This window comes from Mchenga conophoros, linkage group LG23, assembly GCF_057382185.1.
Source record: "Mchenga conophoros isolate Kocher_MC1m ecotype Shallow Benthic linkage group LG23, M_conophoros_male_GT1.1, whole genome shotgun sequence".
Lineage (NCBI taxonomy): Eukaryota > Metazoa > Chordata > Actinopteri > Cichliformes > Cichlidae > Mchenga > Mchenga conophoros.
Window position 1 is genome coordinate 47046703 of NC_140547.1, and position 23498 is coordinate 47070200.

At 40.1% G+C, this 23498-nt stretch overlaps 1 protein-coding gene across 1 annotated transcript; it reads left to right on the plus strand.

Annotated features, from left to right (window-relative positions):
• Positions 1-16677: 16677 nt before the first annotated feature.
• LOC146548166 (NLR family CARD domain-containing protein 3-like) lies at positions 16678-22719 on the plus strand. The gene is made up of 2 exons (XM_085266222.1): positions 16678-16951; positions 20945-22719. The coding sequence occupies exons 1-2, from the start codon at positions 16678-16680 to the stop codon at positions 22717-22719; spliced, it is 2049 nt and encodes a 682-aa protein (XP_085122348.1).
• The last annotated feature ends 779 nt before the right edge of the window (positions 22720-23498 follow it).

Consider the following 23498-nt stretch of genomic DNA (forward strand, 5'->3'; position numbering starts at 1 on the left):
ATTATAGCAAAAATCCTAAAGCCTTTGAATGAAAACAAACGCTGTTGTGACAGTGATGCTCACTGTCTTGATGGTATATATGCATCAATCTATCAATAGTTTGTTGTAAGATTCAGATAATGATATTTTAAAAGCGAGACATTTTAAATGAGAATAAGATAGAAAAGTATTTCCTTGTGCCCCCCTCTCCCTGTTAATGCCCTACCTGGCCCCCCTGGCAAAACTTTGCTAGACCCGCCCCTGCACAGTTACCAGCTGTCAGCTACCTAAAAAAGGATCCTGGTGTTATTTGTCTCTCAGAAACAGTTCATAACTTCCCTTCAACTCATTCATGTCACCTAAAAGGTAAACCTGTTTCTCCATCACAGCTCTGATGATTCAGTAAGGACATCTCCTGGTTTCATCTTCATGTTTCCCTCTCACCACATAACCAAACCGACATCATGACCAGCAGCTTTTTTGCAGCTGTGGCTCCAGCAAACATCAGCTGATACTAGAAATTAATATTAAATAAATTCTAACAACAGCTGATCAAGCTTAAACGTGCTGCTGTTGTTTAACGTGAACTCCGCTGGTTTCCTCTTTCTGATGCAAAGTGGGAGATAAACAAACAAGAGAGACGATCAGCTGATCATTGATCAGTTTTCATGATTGAAGTAGAAACGGGAGAGGGAGGGGAGAGAATGAAAGAAGAAGAGGCAGCTGTGCAGCAAAGACACAGAATAAATCCAGCTTTGTGCCTTTTTCATTGTAGCTGAATTACGGGACTAACTGTTCCTTTTCACCTCAATAAGAAATGCGTAATATTTTCTCTGAATACCAGATGAGACGGTTGGCAATTCTAATAACTTATGAACAAAATAAAGTTCAACATCATTAACTTCATAGCACCCACCCAGCTGTATAGAAACTCTGTCATGCTAGCTAGTATGCAGTACGGAAAAAGTCAGAATAACAAAAATAAACTCCACCTAAACTTGGTTTATATCTGACCCAGAGAGACTGCAGGTCATAACTTCTTACCTGAAGTTCAGTTCACACTTGGACTGGCGGCCGCCTCGGGTCTCTTTTCCTTCTGCATCCCCCTTTCCCTCCTCCACCTGCTGGCTTCCACCACTTGCTAATGTTACTGAATCTGTGGAAGCTCCGCGATAGTCACCACACGAAGTAACGAGTAACGAGCCTATCTAAATCCCAGTAATGACTAACGCGTTCCTGATTTTAGCATAATAACTAGTTACCGTGCTCGTTACCACAATAATAACGTAGTTACTGTAACACGTTACTTAATAACGCGTTAGTCCCAACACTGTGATTGACAAAAACATTAAATGATCATGTTTATTTTCACATAAATGTTCCATCGGTCCTTCTTTTAGAATAAGTTTAGAAATGAAAAATACTAATAACACACCAGGAAAAAGCCAACAGCACGAGTCCTGAAAGGCTTAAAGAGAAAATAAACGCACAAAGAATGAAACAAAAAGGCACAAAACCTCAAAACAAGAGTGAATTAAATCTGACCGACACACAAAGATGCTAAAAGCCCCAAACATGAACCTGTGAGGTCATTAATACCTGTGTGTGTGCATGTTTACATGTCTTTGTGGGGACCAAAATGCCCGTCCCCACAAGTTTGAAGACATTTTTGAGACTCAGAATGTGGTTTTAGTGTCAGGGACAGTCAGGTCAGGGTTAGGCATTCAGTCTTAATGGTTAGAGTAAAAGGCTGAGGAGAGCATGATGTCAAATAGATGTCCCCACAAGGATATGAAAACACAACCGTGTGTGTGTGTTACTGTGAATTTGTGAGACAAGTGAAGATTTCAGAATCAGTGAGAAATGTTTCACTTCCTGTTGGTGAAGAAGAGCAGACTCCTCTTCAGCCACAGAAATGAAGAAGCTTTTATTTTGTCAGCCTGACAAACACGAGCTCAGCCACGAGCAGAGGCGACCCTGCAGAGGTGAAGGTCACAGTCAGAATCAGCGCCAGAGAACCGCACAAGGACGGCCTCATTGGTCACGGCTGAGTTCATTATGTGATGGTAACAAGCTGATTATTACAGAACAGGAAACACACGTCTGCTCATCAAACACCAGCTGCTGCTGCTTTTATCAGTCTGACAACAAAACCTCACAAGAAAGAAGTTTTTGTGAGTTTGCAGCGTTCCTCTAAACTGAAAACTAAAACAGACTGAAAATGGGAACACGCACCCACACTCGAGAGTCAGGCAGCTTAAATGTGTTTGTCTTCATCTGTAGTTACGTTTCATTGGCTGGAAATGTGCTAACTGGAATCATTCATGAGTCCAGATGAACAAAAACAAGTGTTTACTGCTCCACGCTGCACGAATCTGAATCAAAATCACTCAGACGCGCCCACGTAGGCATTCCACTAAAACCATGTAATCTCAGCATCGTGCACACAGATTTTTCAGGACACTGGAAGAGTTCCTGCCGTGGATTTAGATGTTAGTGTTGTGTGGATGATCCCATTCTGTGATCTTTGTGTTACTAACACTGATGCTTTTACACTTTAGGACCCTCGAGACCTCTGCTGCTCAGCCGTCCTGATCGCTGCCTCCACTTTAACCAGAGGCTGTAACCTCTGATCATTTCACCTGCACCGGCAGTAAAACTCTTCTCCAGAACCAAACGTGCCATAAACCCGTCACAGCTTCATCATCAGCTCAGTCTCAGCAACATGCAGACGACCGAGCAGCAGAAACTCTGCAGGGAACGTCTGAAGTCTGTTCTTCAGTTTTCCCAGCTCACTGTTTATTGAACATGAGACAGAAAAATAACTTCACCTTTAATGTGAAACTTTTATCGCCTGTGACATGTTTGCAGGAAGTTTACATGCTGTGATTTAGTGTCACAGCCATAAATATCACACAAGGTAAAAACTACAAGTCCCAGCATCCTCTGTGTTTAGGGAGGAGCAGTGAAAGTGTTGATCCTCCATTCAGAGTAGTGATGGGATTTCCGGCTCTTTTTAGAGAACCGGCTCTTTCGGCTCCAAACCGGCTCTTCAGGTTGTTTTGTTGCTTTAATTAATTTATTATTAACAATAATATAAAATTATGCACAAAAAGGAATTACTGACGTAAAAAAAAAAGTGGTTATGGTAGATATATGCGGTGGCACCTAGAGACAAAACACGTACAAACTCCAAAACACATTTCTAGCATGAACTGAACTTCCAAAGCAGAGCTACTAGATCACTTAAATTACACAATTGAAAGCATGTGTGTATTGTTTGTGTATTTATACACAGGCACTCATATATATTCAAATAATTTCATTTACCTGTTACTACCACACACCAAATCCGGTCGTCGGTACTTGCTGGCTTGTGTAGCCACTAGGTAACAAAAGCTCAACACTGCGCCCAGCATCCTGGAGCACTTCTGTTGTCTTTTGTACGTGTTTTGAGTTTTTATGTGCTTCTGAGTTTTTATGTGCTTCTGAGTTTTTATGTGCTTCGGAGTTTGTACGTGTTTCGGAGTTTGTACGTGTTTCGGAGTTTGTATGTGCTTTGTCTCTAGGGGCCACCGTAAATATACTTTTATTTATTCACTCCGCATAAAATGTAATAAATAAATCATATAATACAAAAATCAACTATTCACATTTCAACTTTTAACTGTTTAAATTTTCAGCTTTTTCCTTTTACAAATTTAAAGTGAAACAACACAAAACACTGCAAACCACAACACAATTAAATATAAATTAAAATATGAAAACAAAAAGAACATGCATATTCTCTGTCATATGGACCTGCATGAATAAACTTTCTGAATCCTTTATCATCTCCAACTGAAAATAGTTGTGGATGATTACTATACCTTTCTAATGTGACGTTGTTGGCCCTGGCTCTTTCTCTCTCTCTGCCTCTGTTCCTGTGAAGCAGAAAAAAAGTGCAAGAGAGAGAGAGAGAGGCTGAGAGAAAGAAAAAAAAAACATGTGACGGCTCGTGATAAGGAGGCGGCTGCGTTGTTCACGTCTACGATCCGGCTCTAAGAGCCATTTCGTTCGCGAACGACCCATCACTAGTTCAGAGCAGCAGGAGGAGGAAGGTGGAGCTGAGGCAGGTGAGTGTTAACATGAATATGTTTCTTCTTATGACATAAAATAATTCCACGCTGTTCGTGTCTGTGGGTGAAACATGAGGCCGGTCGGCTCCTCTGAGCGCTGGTTTCCTGTAAGTAGAGAGGAAGTGAGTTTAGCTGAGAGAGCAGGAAGAGAGTGAGAGCTGTGCTGAGGCAGCTGAGTGTTAACACCGCTCTGACATTACTGTGTCTCTGTGGCGGGAACAACAGGCTCCGTCAGTGGAGGCAAAAATAATCAGACTTTGGTTTTTCAAAGGAAACTACTTTATGTTGGGAGAAGCCGCGCGCTCATTGGATAACGGCTTGTCAATCTCAAGTTATTAGCCAATGAGCGCGCAGGTTCACAGTAAGACCCGCCCTTATCACGACGTCTTTTAAAAACTAAAATGGCGACAGAAACTTTTTTTTCTTTTAATTAAACTTTATTTACAAACAACAGTATAACATACAAGGCACCATAATTAATCCGATTATGTTACATCCTCGGTTGAGCATCAGAGGCGGAGCCAGATATTTGAAACACCCGGGGCTTAGCCCAAAGAGTAGTATGCATGTGGGATTTTTTTTTTTTTTTGGGGGGGGGGGGGGGTAGAAATGACTGAAAGATTAATAGGCTCTGTTCAAAAAAGAATGACTTCATATAGGGAAAAATATATATCACATGTGCAGGACACCTTAAACGAGTTTTTTAATTAAGCAGCAAGGCAGAACAAGGTCAGGGCTGTATCAAGACACGAGGACTAAACCCCAATTCGACCAGACCCAGAACTGATCCAGAATTAAAACAGGACTACAACAGTTCAAAATCAGGACTACTTGGGACTTAACCAAGACAGAACCAGAATCAGAACTAGATGATAGTAGCACTAAAAACCATCATAGACCTGCACTACACTTGTTTTTTAATTCTACCAAAGTCCACTATTTAGATTGAGAAAAGTTTATATAATTATTTAGCCTTGTTGTGCGAACAAGCCTGCATAACTTAATAAATATAGAATTTGAAAAATAACAAACCTAAAAAGAAACACTAGGTACGAGATACATGAGGACCTATGATACGCTGATACTTTTGGTAAACAACCATTTGACTAACATGTGTGTCTCACCTGCTCTTGTTCATCTGTTCTGTCCTCGTTCTCCTCTCTCTCCCTCTTTGTGCTGACAATCATCAAATATACAGTTGAAACCAGATATTTACTCTTCAGATAAAAAAACTTTTTTAATTGTAACATCAAATCAGCCTAAATGTTTATTTTTTTAGATTGATAAATATAAAAACATATTTGTTAACTTTAAGAGTAAAGAGAGAAACTATCTGTATTTCTTAATAGCAAATGGCACCAAATTGTATTCAAACTGAGCCACACTTATGAAGCTCCACAGTTCTTTTCCTGGTGTTTTGGTTGATATCTCTTGATGTTCCCATGTCAAAGAAACAGGCTCTGTGTTTTGCCTTATATGCATCCACAGCTGTGCCACCAACTTACTCACATGGACTCTACTAACCTATCAGAAGCTTCTTCAGCTCAGAATGGAATCGTCTGGAGTTTTCTTATTAATTAACAATAAACTTAGTGTATATGTACTCCTTAATATGATGAAAGTGATAATAAATAGACAGCTCTGTCTCTCTTTATTCTGACATTTAACTAATTCAAAAGATATTTCAATATTTATCTAAAACAAAAGTTTACTCTAAATTGATGTTGTACAGTAAAAATGTTTTATGTTTTCTCCCTAAAGTGTAAATATCTGGTTACAAATGTGAATATCCTGCTGTGTACTGAAATCCCTCTTGTTTTGCATAGAAATGACCAACATACAAAGCATAATATATAAAATAACATTTACCTGAGTTTTTTCTTTGAAAGAACCCTCGAATGTCCATTCTTATATTTCAGTACATAACTGAAACCGATTTAGTCGGGGAGGGTAAGAACTGAAAATATGAAATAAACACACGTAAGCTAAGACTCTCTAAAAAAATAGCATTTGTTCGGCTTTTCATTTCGCCATTTGTTGATTCACTCGAAGAGCAAGTAACGTAATATTGGTCAAGTGATCAGTTTGATATCAATCTTTCGTGATGCACCGTCATATTTACATTATTTGTACAGTACGAATGATTTTCTTTGGTACCTGGTCAAACTTCAGCTCTCCTTAGTATGGCTAGCTCCGTTTCTCCAACTGCGCACTCACTGCTGGCAGCAGCTGCCCCGCCCCCTCGCTCAGTCGCTTAGTGCCTGAGCTCGGATCATACCAATATCAGGGGGGATTCACGCACAGTCGTAAATTCCCACAGTGTGCACTATGTGCTTCGAATATTGTGTGTACTTTTTGTTTTATACAGTTGTCAGCCAGGCATCTAACTATGAAAAATTACACTCCAAAAGACCCCGGGCTTCTGACAAAACAACCCGGGCTTAAGCCCAGTAAGCCACCCCCACGCTCCGCCCCTGTTGAGCATTATAGCAAAACAAACAAACAAACAAAACGAACAAAAAAAAACAACAACAACAACAATAAGCACAAAGCTAAAAGAGTTAGCACAAAAAGAAAGAACAGTCATTGAAGGATTTGAACCAAAGGCAAAAAATAACGTGCAAAAAAAGGGCAGTTGTGATTATAAAATAGGGAGTTTTTTTTTTTAACATAGGTTAAACTCTTTAAATAAAACAACAAGTTTATGAGCTTTCTTGTTATTCACAAGTTTCAGCGATTTAGCCCAGAGTCTAAAGTCATTCAGCCATCTGTTTATACATGGTTTAGCTTTAAAGTATCTGCATTTGTGAAGAAAAAATTTTCCCATCGTAAAGAAAACTCCCTTAAAATATGGACAATAACAAACCTGCTAAATTCCTTCCAGAATCTCTGTGTAAAAGAACAGTACCAAAAAAGATGTGTCACAGTTTCTGGATGATCCCCACAGAAAGTACAATTAGTATTAATGTCCCTTTTAAATTTTACCATGTAGTGACTGGCTGGATAACATTTATGTAGAATTTTAAATGAGACTTCTTTCACCTTATTTACAAACAAATATTTATGGGGGACCATCCAGACTGTCTTCCACTTGATATCTGGAACATATCGGTTCCAATAAGATATTACATATGGGAGAGAGACGATATCTTCTTGGAATAAACTACGTATTCTCTTATTGCTGTTACCAAGTTCCTGTGAAAAGCAGATTTTTCCTATTGGTAACTCAGCTGGATCAGGGAGAGCATAGGTGTCAAACTCTGGCCCGCAAAGCCATACCAAATTATTATTAGAGCTGGCCTACAGGTATTATACAGCTAATATATATATTGTTTAGCATTAAGCTTTGCTTGTTCCATATTCAGTTTTTCAGAAAAACTTGTTTGAGTCCATAAGAAGAGATTCATTCTTAAATCTGGAGGAAGATTTTTTTTTCAGTAAATATTAATGTTAGCCCGCGACCTTGTTCCAGTTTTGAATTTTGGCCCACTGTGTATTTGAGTTTGACACCCCTGAGGGAGAGTGACTGAGGTAGATATTGAGCTGTCAGTGTTTTTATATAATATTAAAGTCCCTGAGGGTATGGCACCAAGCACCATTGAGAATTCCTGAACACTGATTGGAAAATTATATAGTGCAATAAAGTCGTTGTAAGTAAGTAGTTGTCCCTCTTTATTAACCAGCTGAGCCACCAATAGGATCCCATTTTGGACCCAAGTTTCCAGGAAAAGTGATTTATTTTTCTATAAAATATCTCTGTTGTTCCAGATAAGGTATTTGTGAGGTGAGAAGTTGTGTTTATAAATGAGGGTCCACGCTAAGAGGACCTGCTTATGGAAGGATGAAAGCTTTACAGGGAGTTTCTCAACATTGTAATTACAATTTAAAACAAAATTAAAGCCACCAAAACGAGAGAAAATATAATGTGGTATAAAGTTCCAGATAGAGGTAGGGTTTTTAAGAAAATGTTTGGCCCAATTAATTTTGAAAGTGTTATTTAAAGTAGAAAAGTCTAAAACGTTAAGCCCACCTGATTCGTACTTATTCATCACAACAGTTTTTCTAATATAATGCGTACGGTTTTTCCATATAAAATTAAAGAGCATACAGTCAATATCTTTACTAATTTTCTTATCCAGATGTAAGGAGACAGCAGCATATGTTAATCGGGATATCCCTTCTGCTTTAGTAATTAACACTGTACCTTTCAAAGACAAGTCCCTTTGCAGCCACTGGTTGAACTTTTTTAGGGTTTTCTGTATAATTGGAGTGAAGTTTGAAGAGAATCTTGATTTTTGGTCTTTGGATATTAACAGTCCCAAGTATGTGACTTCTTGTTTAACAGAGATATTACATAGTATTTGCAGGGCAGTCTTTAAATGCTAGTAACTCACACTTTTTTAGATTTAGGCATAAACCAGAGGCCTCAGAGAAATCACTAATCACAGTAAGAGCTGGAGGGATTTGGTTTGCATTCTTCAAGAAGAGTGTGGTGTCATCGGCTAACTGGCTGATGACGAGCTCCTTATCAGCTATGGTGATTCCTTGTACAACACTGTTTGAAATATTAGTTGCAAGAATTTGTGTACAAAGTAAAAATAAATATGGTGAAATAGGACATCCTTGGCGAATACCACGTTTCAGGTCAAATCTCGGGGTGGAGCCGTTAATCATTTTAATAGAACTATTGCCATTTGTGTATAAGGTTTTGACAGCTTTACAGAAAAACTTGCCAAAGCCAAATTTTTCCAAAGAGTGGAAAATAAATTGATGTTCAATTGTATCAAAAGCCTTATAAAAATCCAGGAAGAGAATGAAGCTATTGTCAGATACCAAATCAGAGTAATCAAGTAAATCCAAAACCAGTCTAATGTTATTAGAAATGTGTCTGTTTCTCATAAAGCCCGATTGTGTCTCATCAATAATTGTTTCCAAGACCTCTTTAATTCTGTTAGCAAGTATTAAAGCCATAACCTTATAGTCATTATTGAGCAGGGAGATGGGTCTCCAATTATCAATAAAGAGTAAGTCTTTGTTTGGTTTTGGAATAAGTGTTATGAGACCTTGAGTTAGAGAAGGAGGGAGGATGTTATTCTCTATACTTTCTGTAAAAACCTGCAGTAAAAATGGAGCCAGGAGATTAGAAAATGATTTATAAAACTCTGCAGTCAAACCATCTGTGCCGGGAGATTTATTGGCCTTAAGTGCAGAAATGGAATTACAAACTTCCTCCACAGTCAGAGGGCTGTCACAATAACTTCTATCTTCCACAACAATAGATTTTAGGTTTTTAATATTATTGAAAAATCCTGTTGAGACAGCCTCATTATATTTTGAGTTGTATAGTTTAGTATAGAATTCGGCACAGAAATGTGAAATTTCTCCAGGATTGTCAGAGACAATGCCATTAATATTTAGTTGATGAATAGAGTTTGTTTTTGATCTGTATTTTTCAAGTCTGAAAAAGTAAGCAGAATTTTGTTCGCCCTCCTCCAGCCACCTCTTCCTGGATCTTATGAAAGCACCCTCAGCCTTGAGTCGTTATAAACCGTCCAATTTATTTTGAAGTTCTAGTAAACTTAATTTATCTTCCTCTGAGATTTCTTCTGGGGACTTCTGGTAATAAGAGGCAATTCTGCTTATTACTTCTTGTTCTTCAGCTTTCCTTAATTTAGCAATTTGACTCCCATATCTTCTCAATTTGCATGCTTCAAATTTAAAAAGTTCCCAATTGGTACAAAAGGACTTCTCTCTGTTAGCTTTGTTCCAATAATAAACAATTAATTTATTAATCTGCATGTTAACCATTTTATCTTTTAGTAAAGAATTATTTAACTTCCAATAAGAGAATTTATGAGGTATATTATCCAGTGTAAACATTCGGACGTTAATGTAAATTGCTCTATGATCAGTGAGGGGAGTGGCAAGTATATTAACAGTAATATTATCTTCATCAATACAGTCAGAAACAAGCCAAAAGTCAATACGTGATTGCCTGGATCCTGTCTTATTGCTCCAAGTAAAGAGTCTATCATCTGGAAATTTTTCTCTCCAAATATCCACAAGATTAAATTTTCCCATGAAATTTTTTAAGTTTGCACTGTATGAAGACTGCTGCCCTGGAGGCCACCTATCAACCGTATTGTCTAAAGCAATGTTAAAGTCTCCACCAATTAAGAGGACTGAATTTGGGTATTTGGAGAGCCAGAAATTAATTCTTTCTTCTAAGGAGTCAAGTAATTTATCATTTTCAGTTTTATTATTGTAACCATATATATTTACTGCAATGAAAGTACTGTTATTGTGTCTGATTAGTGAGCAGAGGTAGTGTCCTAAGGTGTCACAGTCAGAGTGTAACACATCTCCAGAAAAATAATTTTTAAGCGTGACAACTCCAGCAGAACGCTCAGAGCCATGGGACAACCAGACTTCATTACCCCATTGTGATTTCCAAAAATTTGTATCAGCAGGTGTGGAATGACTCTCTTGGAAAAAGCAAAAATCTGTTTTAAATTGTTTGGCAAATAAAAACAAAGCTTTGCGTTTACATGTTTGTCTTAAACCCCTGGTATTAAGAGAAACAAATGAAAAAGACAAAGTTATTAGAAAAAAGAAAGAGAAAAAGTAAGTTCTAAACTTCTACAACTAAGAATAGATCTATAGGATAAGGGGACCGGGTGCTGCACAATTTAGGTAGTAGAACAGTAAAAACCCTGAGTGACTAAGCTTATAAAAATACAGTATTTAACTATCTGCTATGGTTTAAATATAGCATTTTATAGATAAACACACTCTTCAACACAAAATAAAACTTTAACCTGAGGGTGAAAATATCAAGTTCACCATGTAAACAAGCTTACAGAAATGTCATTTCGGAGACTGAATAAGCGTCTCTATGACGGAGGGAAAACTTCTGATCCACTGATGAATCCTCGGCCTCCCACGAAATAAGCCGGCTTACCCTCCTTACGGGCTTTGTCTATCATCGGCCACAGTTTGTCACGACGTTCTCTGTCCTCCCTGGACAGATCTTCAGCGAACCTCAAATGATTGTCCTGCAGGTAGGAGGATGTTTTGGCTGCTTTCCATACAGCATCTCTGTAGATTCGGTAGGTGAACTGCACGATGATGCCTCTAGGTCTGGTGCTACCTTGTCGCTTGGCTCCGAGTCGGTGTACGGTGTCGATGATGTCAGGCAGCCTATGATTTTGTTCTGGCAGAACAGACTGGCATATCACAGTCACCTTTCCCCTTACGTCTTCTTTCTCAGCCTCCCTGACTCCATGTAGTCTGAGATTCCACCTCCTGGAATATCTTTCCAACTCAGAGATTCTCTGTTGGCAGTTGTCCACTCGACCTTCCTCTTTAGTTACTTTTTTTTCCAAGTCGCAAACTTTCCCCTTCATATCTTTCATTTCCACGCACACAAAATCAATCGTCTTTTTGAGACCCTCAATCTGGAGCGTATTCTCTTTCACCATGTTGGAGTTCTCTCTCACCATGCTCTCAATGTTATCAGACCTGGTGTTTATTAGTGCCGACAGACGAGAAATTATCTCATTTACATCAACTGGGTCAGAGTTGCTGCGTTCGTACATCACCTTCTTCGGAGCTGGCGATTTGAGAGGTGTAACAGGGAGAGGTGGGAACTCATCCACTTCTTCTTCGGCTAACGTGAGTGCCACCGTAGTAGCTGCGTAGTTATGGAAGCTATCCATTAGCACGTTGCTGGGCGTAGCACTCTCCTCGTTAGCATTCTCAGGCGCTATCTTAGACTTGGAACTTTCCAGTCCCCTTTTCGCTCCTTTCTGATTCGGCATTCTGCTGCTTCTTGCCCTATGATTGCTGTATCTTCTCTTATTTAGTGAATTGTTAGTGTTAGCAGCATAAAGTTGAGGTTTTACCGTTGTTCACGAACTTTCTGTGCAGAACTCGGTAGAGAGCGTCTACTCACTCCGCCATTTGGCACACCCCCGATCGGGTAGTGACAGTGTCCAAATTCATCGGCTGCATCCTCCCGAGGACCCGGCCTTCGCGGCGTACGTGGGCTAGGTCCTCAGAAGGTTGGATATGCTGGAAGTAAACAGCTGGGGAAATTGGACAGTCTAGCCTTCTGATTAGCGTCACCGCTGTCTCGGTGGAGTTTAATAAACTCGGCCGTCTGCTCCTTGCTATCTGCAATATAACAGGACACTGGAGTAAATTCTCGACCGTCTCATACTTCTGTTTAATCAGTTTTCTGTTTGATGTTTATTCAGCTGTGTAAAAACCAAGGAGGAACCCACCCGGGGGATTAATAAAGTTTTATTTTATCTAATCTAATCTAATAACTTTAATCTCAGCCAAACCGATTTACTCACGAACAAACAAAACACTGAAAAAAGCCAAACAATAACATTTTTAGGTTGTCTAAGTGACTTATGCAGGCACATGCAGAGGGGGGGCTGGAGGGGCTTGAGCACCCGCCCCTTTCCTGATGGGTGCCCAAAGTGCCCTTTTGTTGAGGCAACTTTTAAAAAACATTTTTTTTTTTTTTTTTTTTTTATGTGTGTGTGCGTGCGGAGTCCTGTCTGTGCCCCTCAACAATAATATTTAACTATTAATCACCAGTAAGTAGCTGTACAGCGCACACTGTAGTGTGTAGCACACAGGAGTATTGGCTTATTACGTACACGTTGGTAAGTTGTCTTGTGGCAATTTGACGAACTGAAACAAACGAGCATGCTGTGTGTGCAACAGCGTGACAAACATTACCTGTCCTTTTATTAACTGCACATGTAGTGCTGGTCATAGCTGCTAGCTCACTGGGTAAGGCTGTCATGGGTCTGTAGCTCTGTCACCGTTTTAGTGAACATATTTAGTTTTAAAGTAAGTTACAGAGCATTTCCTGCCTTTCTGGGGGGATTATATTTCACTAAAAAACGATCTAATATGCATGTCCACATAATTATGCATTATTATAATATTTTAAAAAACACACGCTGTATTTTAAAGAACATACTTTACGAAGCAGATTATATTAGATTTATATTTTAAATAAGACAAAATTTGGATTTTACAGCAGTAAAATTATTGTATCTCTACAGTTTAAACATGTAATAAGCTTTGCCCTGCACAGAGTGGATAGTGAAACAAATGGAATCATCATAAATACATTATTTCATATTTATTACTTCCCCCTCCTCTTTGCTTTTTTATTGTAGCTCTAGTAATAAATAATAATGTAAGGATTCTGAATCAGCACCGTGATGCCCATAGTATATACAGTATTCTGAAGAAGGTCTAAAATGCATGAAATGTGCATGAAGTGTGATTTTTATCCTGGTGGAAGCAAAACAGCAAAAGTCAGAGTGAGTTCATGACGATGTTTATGTGAAGCGTAGTTTGGATCTTCTTTTGCTGCTGGTTCAGTCAATATTGTTTGGAGAGAGATAAAACTAACAGCTTTAGAATCAGCGTAAAAAGGACGTAAACACAAAGCTCGGAGCCGCCGAAACATCAGAATCAGCGAGCTGTCGGCTTTCAGCCCCGACCGTGTCCGTGCCATCGGGTGAGAAAGGCGACATCTCACTGATTCTGATGCGTCGGCGGCTCCGCGCTTTGTGTTTACGTCTTTGTGCAGAATCCGTGTTCCTGCTCTCATTTACTGTTTCAGCTGTTTGGTGGTTGTTAAAGTTTTGTGAGGTTTAACCTGAGATTCTGGCGTTTCGGGCAAAATAAAATTATATTAAAAAATCGATTCAGGATTTTAATGCATCGATATCACGTTATCCAAGCCAGAATCGATTTTAATTGATAAATCGATTATCAAAACCCACCACTAGTCGCAAATTATAGACCCATCTCACATCTGTCTTTTTTATCTAAAATCTTTGAAAAAGTGTTTTTTAAGCAGCTCACTGAGCATCTGTCAACTAACAATCTGTTTGAACCATTTCAGTCTGCTTTTAGACCAAATCACTCCACAGAAACAGCTTTAGTCAAAGTGGTAAATGATCTGCTGGTAAATGCAGACAACAATCGCACTTCAGTTTTATTACTGCTGGATCTAAGTGCTGCGTTTGACACTGTGCATCACTGCATTTTATTGGATAGGCTTGAACATTTTATTGGAATTACAGGAAATGTTTTATCATGGCTGAGATCTCACCTGTTTGGGAGGTCTCAGACTGTTAGTTTTAAAAACGATCTCTCCGAGACTTGTGCAGTGAGGCATGGGGTCCCTCAGGGCTCCATACTGGGACCATTGCTGTTTTCTATGTACCTGCTGCCTCTTGGTGTTCTTTTACGTTCTTTTAATGTAACCTTTCATTGTTACGCTGATGACCTGCAGCTTTATGTTCCTTTAACCATTGGAAATTGTGCTGAAGTCTCTAAACTAGAATGTTGTTTATCTGCAATTAAGGGCTGGTTATCAGATAATTTCTTGCTCCTAAATACTGATAAGACAGAGGTGATGGTCATTGGGCCACACAAATTTCAGCACTTGTCCCAAAATTTGATCTTGAGAATTGATGACAGTGTCATAAATTGCAGGAACAAGGTAAAAAACTTGGGCGTGTGGTTCGACATGGTGCTCTCTTTCGAATCTCATGTAAAAGAGATAACAAAGACCGTCTTTTATCATTAGAGGAACATCAGCCAGAATCAGACAAGTTTTGTCAAGCGACACTGCAGAGGTTCTTGTCCATGCATTTGTGTCTTCCCGTATTGATTATTGCAATGCTCTTCTTTCTGGCCTACCAAAGAAAAGTTTTAGAGGTCTGCAGATGGTGCAAAATGCAGCTGCTCACATTTTAACAAGAACTGGGAAATTTGAGCACATTACCCCTGTTCTGAGATGTCTTCACTGGCTACCTTGTCAGGTTCGAGCAGATTTTAAGGTCCTGCTGCTCACCTACAAGGCTTTAAACGGATTGGCACCTTCATACCTCTCCGACCTTTTACACCTTTATGTTCCATCTCGTGCTCTCCGATCTCAGGACTCTGGTCTTCTAAAAGTTCTTCGAGCCAGAAAAAAGACAATTGGAGAGCTTTTTCTTTTCATGCCCCGTTTCTGTGGAACAACCTCCCACAAGATATTCGGCAGGCTGCTCTGTGGAGGTTTTTAAAACCAAGTTGAAGACACATTTGTTCACCCGATCCTACATGTCTTAATTCTATGGCTTTTAGTTTTTACATTTTTATTGTTTTTAACTTGTATTGTGTCTTTTACCTGTATTGCTATGTATCGCTTTTATTTTATTTATCTCTTTAGTTGTACAGCACTTTGTTTGAAAGCGCTTTATAAATAAAGTTATTATTATTATTATTATTACAAGGTCCACATTTACGGGAACATCTGCTACAGATATGGGAGAATATTTGATTTCTATTGTAGACAGAAGCCACGGGTGTGTTCAGTCAAACGTTTAGAATAAACTTTGGTCTATAAATGTGTTTCATGATTTATTTTTAACTCCAACTGCTTATTTGTACTATGCGTTCATTTCAGAGTGCAATGAGAAATAAAAAGGATATTTTCAATAAAACTGTCACGATCCTGGGTCTGTGACTCAGTGTTTTCTGTTTTGTATTGTTAATCTTTTATTTCATGATGTATCTTTGTTTATTCTTACGTTTTGGTTCTGTGTTTTGTTGTACCTCTAAGTTCAGTCTTTGTATTTCCTGCTTTGTTGTGAAGGTCCGTGTCTCATGTCAGTGTGTTTAGTTTGCGTTTCCTCTGTCTCGTCTTGTCAATCACTCCCAGCTGTGTCCTCCTTCTGTGTCTCATTCCCTCGTTATCCCTCTGTGTATTTAAGCCTTGTGTTTGCCTCTGTTAGTTGCTGGTTCGTCTGCGTATCTGTCAGGGTCCTGGGTCTCCTGAGCTAGTGGTTTCAGTTCTTTGTGATTTTTGTGTTATGCCAGTTTAGTTTGTGAGTTATTCTATGCTTCCTAGGTTTTGATTCCCTGTCCCCCTTGTTTCTCTGTGCGCTCTGTTCTGTGTTTAGTCTTCTCTGTCCATTTGTTCCGCCCTGTGTTGTTGCCTTCTGTGTCTCCCTCTGTGTAACTGTCTATATAGTGATGTGTTGTGGTGCTTTGCTCCCACCCCTTGTGTTCCGTGTTTTCGTCTTCCCTTCGTGTACTTCTTCATATTCGTGTACTATTAGTTTTTAGGTTTTTGCTTAGTTTCCATGCTCACCTTCGCCATTTCTGTTTGTATCACCATGTGATGAATAAACTCACTTGCATCTGAGCTGCCTGCATAAAGGGTCCTTTGATAATTTACACACGGCTCGCAAACCGTGACAAAAACACTGGAAAAATTGGGCTGTTCTAAAACGTTTGACGGGTAGTGTATATATTTAGTTTATATATTTTCTTTATTTATAATAGTTTGTTTTATATTGTAGCAAAGTGTTACTTGGATACTTCTCTATGTGCTTCTTTATATGCAATTTTGTTGCATTCTGAGCCTTAGAAATTTATTGGTGGTAGTGATGAACTGCTGTTAGAATCAAGTTAAATTCTGATAAATCAGACAATTACCTCTCCAGCTGTTGTTACAGTCTTTGTTTATCGGATCCTTACAGGGTAAAAGATGACGACACCTAAAGAAATCCTTCTGGGGACTTTGGAGGATTTGGGACGTGATGACTTTGAAAAATTCAAGTGGCATCTGAAGAACGGGTCTGTAGAAGGTTTACCAGCAATCCCAGAGAGTAAACTGGAGAATGCAGAGAGGACGAACATAGTGGATCTGATGTTTGATACCTACTCTATCAACACTTTTCAAGTTGCTAAAAATCTTTTGGGGAGGATAAACAGGAATGATCTGTTGGAGAATTTAAATAAAACCATCCCAGAACCCACAGGTAAGTCAGGGAATGACTAAACAAAAAACACATAAACAATAAAAACATTAGTTAACATTACACAGGTGCCATTAAAATCCATATAAATAATAAATCCAAAACACTTGCCAACACTTTCAGGAGTGAGAGACTGCAGAAAGCCAACAGTTTATGTTTTATGCATCTGCACAAATAACCTCCTGTGTACACACATGAATATCTGCTCTTTGGGTTGGTTTGATTAAAATGGGACCAGCAGCAGGTTTTCTGCCCATTTTACAGATTTATATTGTCAGATTGGTTTTAGAGCTGTTTTATCAACATAAATGAGGCCAGATAACACACACCAATGAGTTAAACTGCAGGAATGTCTTAAAGACATAAAGACCTGGATGGCCGCTAACTTTCTGCTTCTTAATTCAGATCAAACTGAGGTTATTGTACTCGGCCCTGAAAATCTTAGAAATATGGTATCTAAGCAGATTCTTACTCTGGATGGCATTACCTTGGCCTCCAGTAACACTGTGAGGAACCTTGGAGTCATTTTTGACCAGGACATGTCCTTCAACGCACATATTAAACAAATATGTAAGACTGCTTTCTTCCATTTGTGCAACATCTCTAAAGTTAGAAATATCCTGTCTCAGAGTGACGCTGAAAAACTAGTTCTGTCATGGTCCTGGGTCGTTCAGCGTTTCGTTTCATTTTTGGTATCACCTTGTGTACTTTGTGTTAATTCTGATTTTGTATTAGTTCTTAGGTTGATCTCTACCTGTGTCTTTCCTCTGTGTTCTGTTCGTGTCCCCGAGTTTGTGTTGTAAAACAGTCTGTTTCCTGTTTTACTTTGAAGGTTTGTGTCTCGTCTTGTGAATTAGGATCAGCTGTGCTCCCCTCCTGTGTGTCATTCCCTCATTACCTTGTGTGTATTTATAGTATGTGTCTGCCTGTGTTCCTCGTTGTGTCGTCTGCATTACTGTGTTAATCAGTGTTACTACTCGTCTCTCTATCCAGCCTTCTTTGTGTCATCTCTGTGTATTCCCCGCTGTCCTTATGTTTTCAGGTTTGTCTGTTACAGTGGCTTGCAAAAGTATTCGGCCCCCTTGAACTTTTCCACATTTTGTCACATTACAGCCACAAACATGAATCAGTTTTATTTGAATTCCAGGTGAAAGACCAACACAAAGCGGTGTACACGTGAGAAGTGGAATGAGAATCATACATGACTCCAAACATTTTTTACAAATAAATAACTGCAAAGTGGGGTGTGCGTAATTATTCAGCCCCCTTTGGTTTGAGTGCAGTCAGTTGCACATAGACGTTGCCTGATGAGTGCTAATGACTAAATAGAGTGCACCTGTGTGTAATCGAACAAGGCCGAACAAGGAGAGTGCTGATCCGAAATGCAGCCAAGAGGCCCATGGTGACTCTGGACGAGCTGCAGAGATCTACAGCTCAGGTGGGGGAATCTGTCCATAGGACAACTATTAGTCGTGCACTGCACAAAGTTGGCCTTTATGGAAGAGTGGCAAGAAGAAAGCCATTGTTAACAGAAAACCATAAGAAGTCCCGTTTGCAGTTTGCCACAAGTCATGTGGGGGACACAGCAAACATGTGGAAGAAGGTGCTCTGGTCAGATGAGACCAAAATGCAAAACGCTATGTGTGGAAAACTAACACTGCACATGACTCTGAACACACCATCCCCACTGTCAAATATGGTGGTGGCAGCATCATGCTCTGGGGGTGCTTCTCTTCAGCAGGGACAGGGAAGCTGGTCAGAGTTGATGGGAAGATGGATGGAGCCAAATACAGGGCAATCTTGGAAGAAAACCTCTTGGAGTCTGCAAAAGACTTGAGACTGGGGCGGAGGTTCCCCTTCCAGCAGGACAACGACCCTGAACATAAAGCCAGGGCAACAATGGAATGGTTTAAAACAAAACATATCCATGTGTTAGAACGGCCCAGTCAAAGTCCAGATCTAAATCCAATCCAGAATCTGTGGCAAGATCTGAAAACTGCTGTTCACAAACGCTGCCCATCTAATCTGCCTGAGCTGGAGCTGTTTTGCAAAGAAGAATGGGCAAGAATTTCAGTCTGTAGATGTGCAAAGCTGGTAGAGACAGACCCTAAAAGACTGGCAGCTGTAACTGCAGCAAAAGCTGGTTCTACAAAGTATTGACTCAGGGGGCTGAATAATTACGCACACCCCACTTTGCAGTTATTTATTTGTACAAAATGTTTGGAATGATGTATGATTTTCGTTCCACTTCTCACGTGTGCACCACTTTGTGTTGGTCTTTCACCTGGAATTCCACTAACATTGATTCATGTTTGTGGCTGTAATGTGACAAAATGTGGAAAAGTTCAAGGGGGCCGAATACTTTTGCATCCACTGTAGTTTTTCCAGTTTAGGTTTATGTTTAGTTCTGCCCTCACCTTGGTTTGTTCACTGTAAATAAAACCTCACTCGCATCTCCACCACTGTCTGCAACTTGGGTCCTCATTTAACTCCACCGCACGACTGCTGCCCCAGCCGTGACAAGTTTATGCATTTATTACGTCAAGGCTGGATGACTGTAATTCATTATTATCAGCAAGTCCTAAAAACTCGCTGAAAAGGCTTCAGTTAATCCAAAATGCTGCAGCAAGAGTCCTGACAGGGACTAGAAAGAGAGAGCAGATTTCTCCTGTATCGACTTCCTGTTAAATCCAGAATTGAATTCAAAATCCTGCTCCTCACATACAAGGTCTTAAATAATCAGGCCCCATCTTATCTTAATGACCTTGTAGTACCATATCCCCCTATTAGAGCACTTCGCTCTCGCTCTGCAGGCCTACTTGTTGTTCACAGAGTATTTAAAAGTAGAATGGGAGGCAGAGCCTTCAGTTTTCAGGACCCAAAAAGATAGTTGGGGTTTTTTCTGTTGTATTATTGTAGGTTCTTTATCTTACAATATAAAGCACATTGGGGTGACTGTTGTTGTTATTTGGAGGAATTAATAAAAAAAAACTTTTATACTTGAAATTCTTTCATTTATTCTACATATTTATTCATCACTGGCTCCATAGTGTTGTTTATGTAATATGTGAAATGTTGCTAGTATTGATTTGGTGCTGTATAAATAAACACAATTAAATCAAATGTGTCTCTATAAAACCTGCCCTCAGTTATAACCCAAGTGTCAGGGCTCAATGGCTCATGAAAAGGAATGGAGTCAAGCACAGAACCAAAAAACGGAGGCTGAGTGACTTTTAAAATAAATGTATTTTACTAGATTTCTTGACAGAGAAAGCTGAATCACGGCTAAATTCAACAGCAAGCGAGGTATTATGAGAAGTGCAGAGCTGAGGCCAGAACATAAGCTGAGGCAGGTCAAAGGAACAACAGGGGCAGAATCGGGCGAATAGAAACTATCCAGGATCACTGGAACAAAGGAGATAATAATCAGAGTGGTCCACAGTGTAGTGAATGAGTCCAAGATTTAAAAACTAAGAGGTGTTACGTGGCTGCAGGTGGAGATCAGCTGGAGGAGGAGATGAATTAAATCTGGGTACAGAGTGAGATGTGGGTGCACAGGGAGGCAGGCAGGTGAGGATGGCAGTTTGCAAGAGTGAGTTTTCCCAGCAGTGGCAGGCCAGAATCCTGAGGCGTGACTTATGGCGAGAGTTGGAAGATGTATCCAGGTGCCGACTAGGGAACAGGAAAAGAGGGTTACGCGAAACAAGCTGAGGAGCACAAGACAAAATGTGAGGCAGAGAACTGACTGTGCTAAGCACACAATCTGGAGAAGGTTCATTGTGAGTGCTGCTCGTAGATACTGCCGGAGTAATTGGCAACAGGTGAGGAGCAGGGAGGAGTGAGGAGGGCTCCACCCAGGGGAGGAGAGCTGATGCTGTGGAAAGTTACTCAGACTCACTCGGATCATGACACCAAGAGTCCAGTGAACTGAACACATAACCACAGTAACCAGAATGCAGTTTTCTCATTTGTGTCATTTGCTGTTTATTCATGCAGAGATTCTCACTGAGTGTCAGCTCAAACTCAAGTCAGACCTGAAGCAGAAGTTCCAGTGTGTGCTCGAGGGGATTTCTACAACAGAAAACCCGACCCTCCTGAGTCAGATCTACACAGAGCTCTATATCACAGGGGGAGGGACTGCAGAGGTTAATGATGAACATGAGGTCAGACAGATTGAAACAGCATCCAGGAAACCAGACAGACCAGAAACAACCATCAGACAAGAAGACATCTTTAAACTCCCACCTGGAAGAGATAAACCAATCAGAACAGTGCTGACAATGGGAGTGGCTGGCATTGGGAAAACAGTCCTAACACAGAAGTTCACCCTGGACTGGGCTGAAGACAAAGCCAACCAGGACATCCAGTTCATGTTTCCATTCACTTTCAGAGAGCTGAATCTGCTGAAAGAGGAAAAGTTCAGCTTGGTGGAACTTGTTCATCACATCTTTACTGAAACCAAAAAAGCAGGAATCTACATCTTTGAAGACTTCCAGGTTGTGTTCATCTTTGATGGTCTGGATGAGTGTCGACCTCCTCTGGACTTCCACAAAACTGCAATCCTGACTGACCCTAGAAAGTCCACCTCAGTGGATGTGCTGCTGATAAACCTCATCAGGGGGAAACTGCTTCCCTCTGCTCGCCTCTGGATAACCACACGACCTGCAGCAGCCAATCAGATCCCTCCTGACTGTGTTGGCGTGGTGACAGAGGTCAGAGGGTTCACTGACCCACAGAAGGAGGAGTACTTCAGGAAGAGATTCAGAGATGAGGAGCAGGCCAGCAGCATCATCTCACACATCAAGACATCACGAAGCCTCCACATCATGTGCCACATCCCAGTCTTCTGCTGGATCACTGCTACAGTTCTGGAGTTTGTCATGAAGAACAAAGAGAGCAAAGATCTGCCTAAGACTCTCACAGAGCTCTACCTACGCCTTGTGCTATTTCACCTAAAAACGAAGGACATCAAGTATGATGGAGGAGCTGAGACAGAGTCGTGCAGGAAGATCATTGAGTCTCTGGGAAAACTGGCCTTTGATCAGCTGCAGAAAGGAAACCTGATCTTCTATGAATCAGACCTGACAGAGTGTGGCATCGATATCAGAGCAGCCTCAGTGTACTCAGGAGTGTTCACACAGATCTTTAAAGCTGATGAGTGCCACATGTTCAACAACGTTGTTTACTGTTTCATCCATCTGAGCATTCAGGAGTTCTTTGCTGCTCTTCATGTCTATCTGACCTTCATCAACTCTGGAGTCAACCTGCTTAAGAAACAATCTCCTCTCTTTAAAATTTTCCAGAAAACACTTACTGTAAAAGACTTCTACCAGAGTGCTGTGGACAAAGCCTTAGAGAGTCCAAATGGCCACCTGGACTTGTTCCTCCGCTTCCTCCTGGGTCTTTCACTGCAGACCAATCAGGATCTCCTATGCATGCTGACACAGACAGGAAGTAGCTCACAGACCAATCAGGAAACAGTTCACTACATCAAGAAGAAGCTCAGTGGGAAACTGTCTGCAGAGAAAAGCATCAACCTGTTCCACTGTCTGAATGAACTGAATGATCGTTCTCTAGTGGAGGAGATCCAACAGTCCCTGAGATCAGGATGTCTCTCCACAGATCAACTGTCTCCTGCTCAGTGGTCGGCTCTGGTCTTCATCTTACTGTCATCAGATCTGGATGAGTTCGACCTGGAGAAATACTCCCGTTCAGAGGAGGCATTGTTGAAGCTGCTGCCAGTGGTCAAAGCATCCAAGAAAGTGCTGTAAGTGAATCTATGAACAAATATGTTTAATAATGCTAGATGAATAAAAGAATATGTCTCCATTGTTATTCTTCCTCAGGCTGAGAGATTGTAAACTCTCAAAAAGAAGCTTTGAAGCCTTGTCTGAAATTCTCAGCTCCCCATCCAATCATCTGAGAGAGCTGGACCTGAGCTCGAACTACCTGCAGGATTCAGGATTGGATTTGCTGTGTGTTGGACTAAAGAGTCCTGACTGTAAACTTGAAACTCTCGGGTAAGGATACAGACTTTTTGACACTTTTTGACTCTTAAATCTGTAAGTTTATCTTGATGCGGACGTTCAAAGTCAGCACAATTTTCCTTTTAAGTTCCTGAGTTTATATTTTTGACTGTCAGGTTGTCTGGACAGATGTTTTTATTTTATTTTATTTTTTTACTTGTCCCTAAAGTCAGAACTAAACCCACATGTAGATGACTTTCTGTTACTGGAGCAGCCTTCCTGAAGACAGCAGTGTGTTTTCATGCTTTTAAAGCCAAACTCACCTTTCAGACCTGGCTTTCATTTATTATCTATTTTTGTTTGTTTATTATATATTTATTTCTACTGTTTAACTACTGCTCACATCTTTTATCCTCCTTTTTAATTGTTCATTTCTTTTTACCCAGTGTTTCTATATTGCACTTTGTATTTGTCATCTATATTTATCATGCACTACTTTGCTCATTTATTGTTTGCTTTTAATGTTATTAAATTCCGGTCCTTTGGTATTCTTTACGGCCAAAAAGACACGGCTCAAAAGTGGT

Bases quoted from the DNA above. Each gene is read 5' to 3' on its own strand.
- LOC146548166 (XM_085266222.1), top strand. From the start codon at position 16,678: ATGACGACACCTAAAGAAATCCTTCTGGGGACTTTGGAGGATTTGGGA. The intron at 16,952-20,944 runs GTAAGTCAGGGA...TTATTCATGCAG, and splicing joins AACCATCCCAGAACCCACAG to AGATTCTCACTGAGTGTCAG.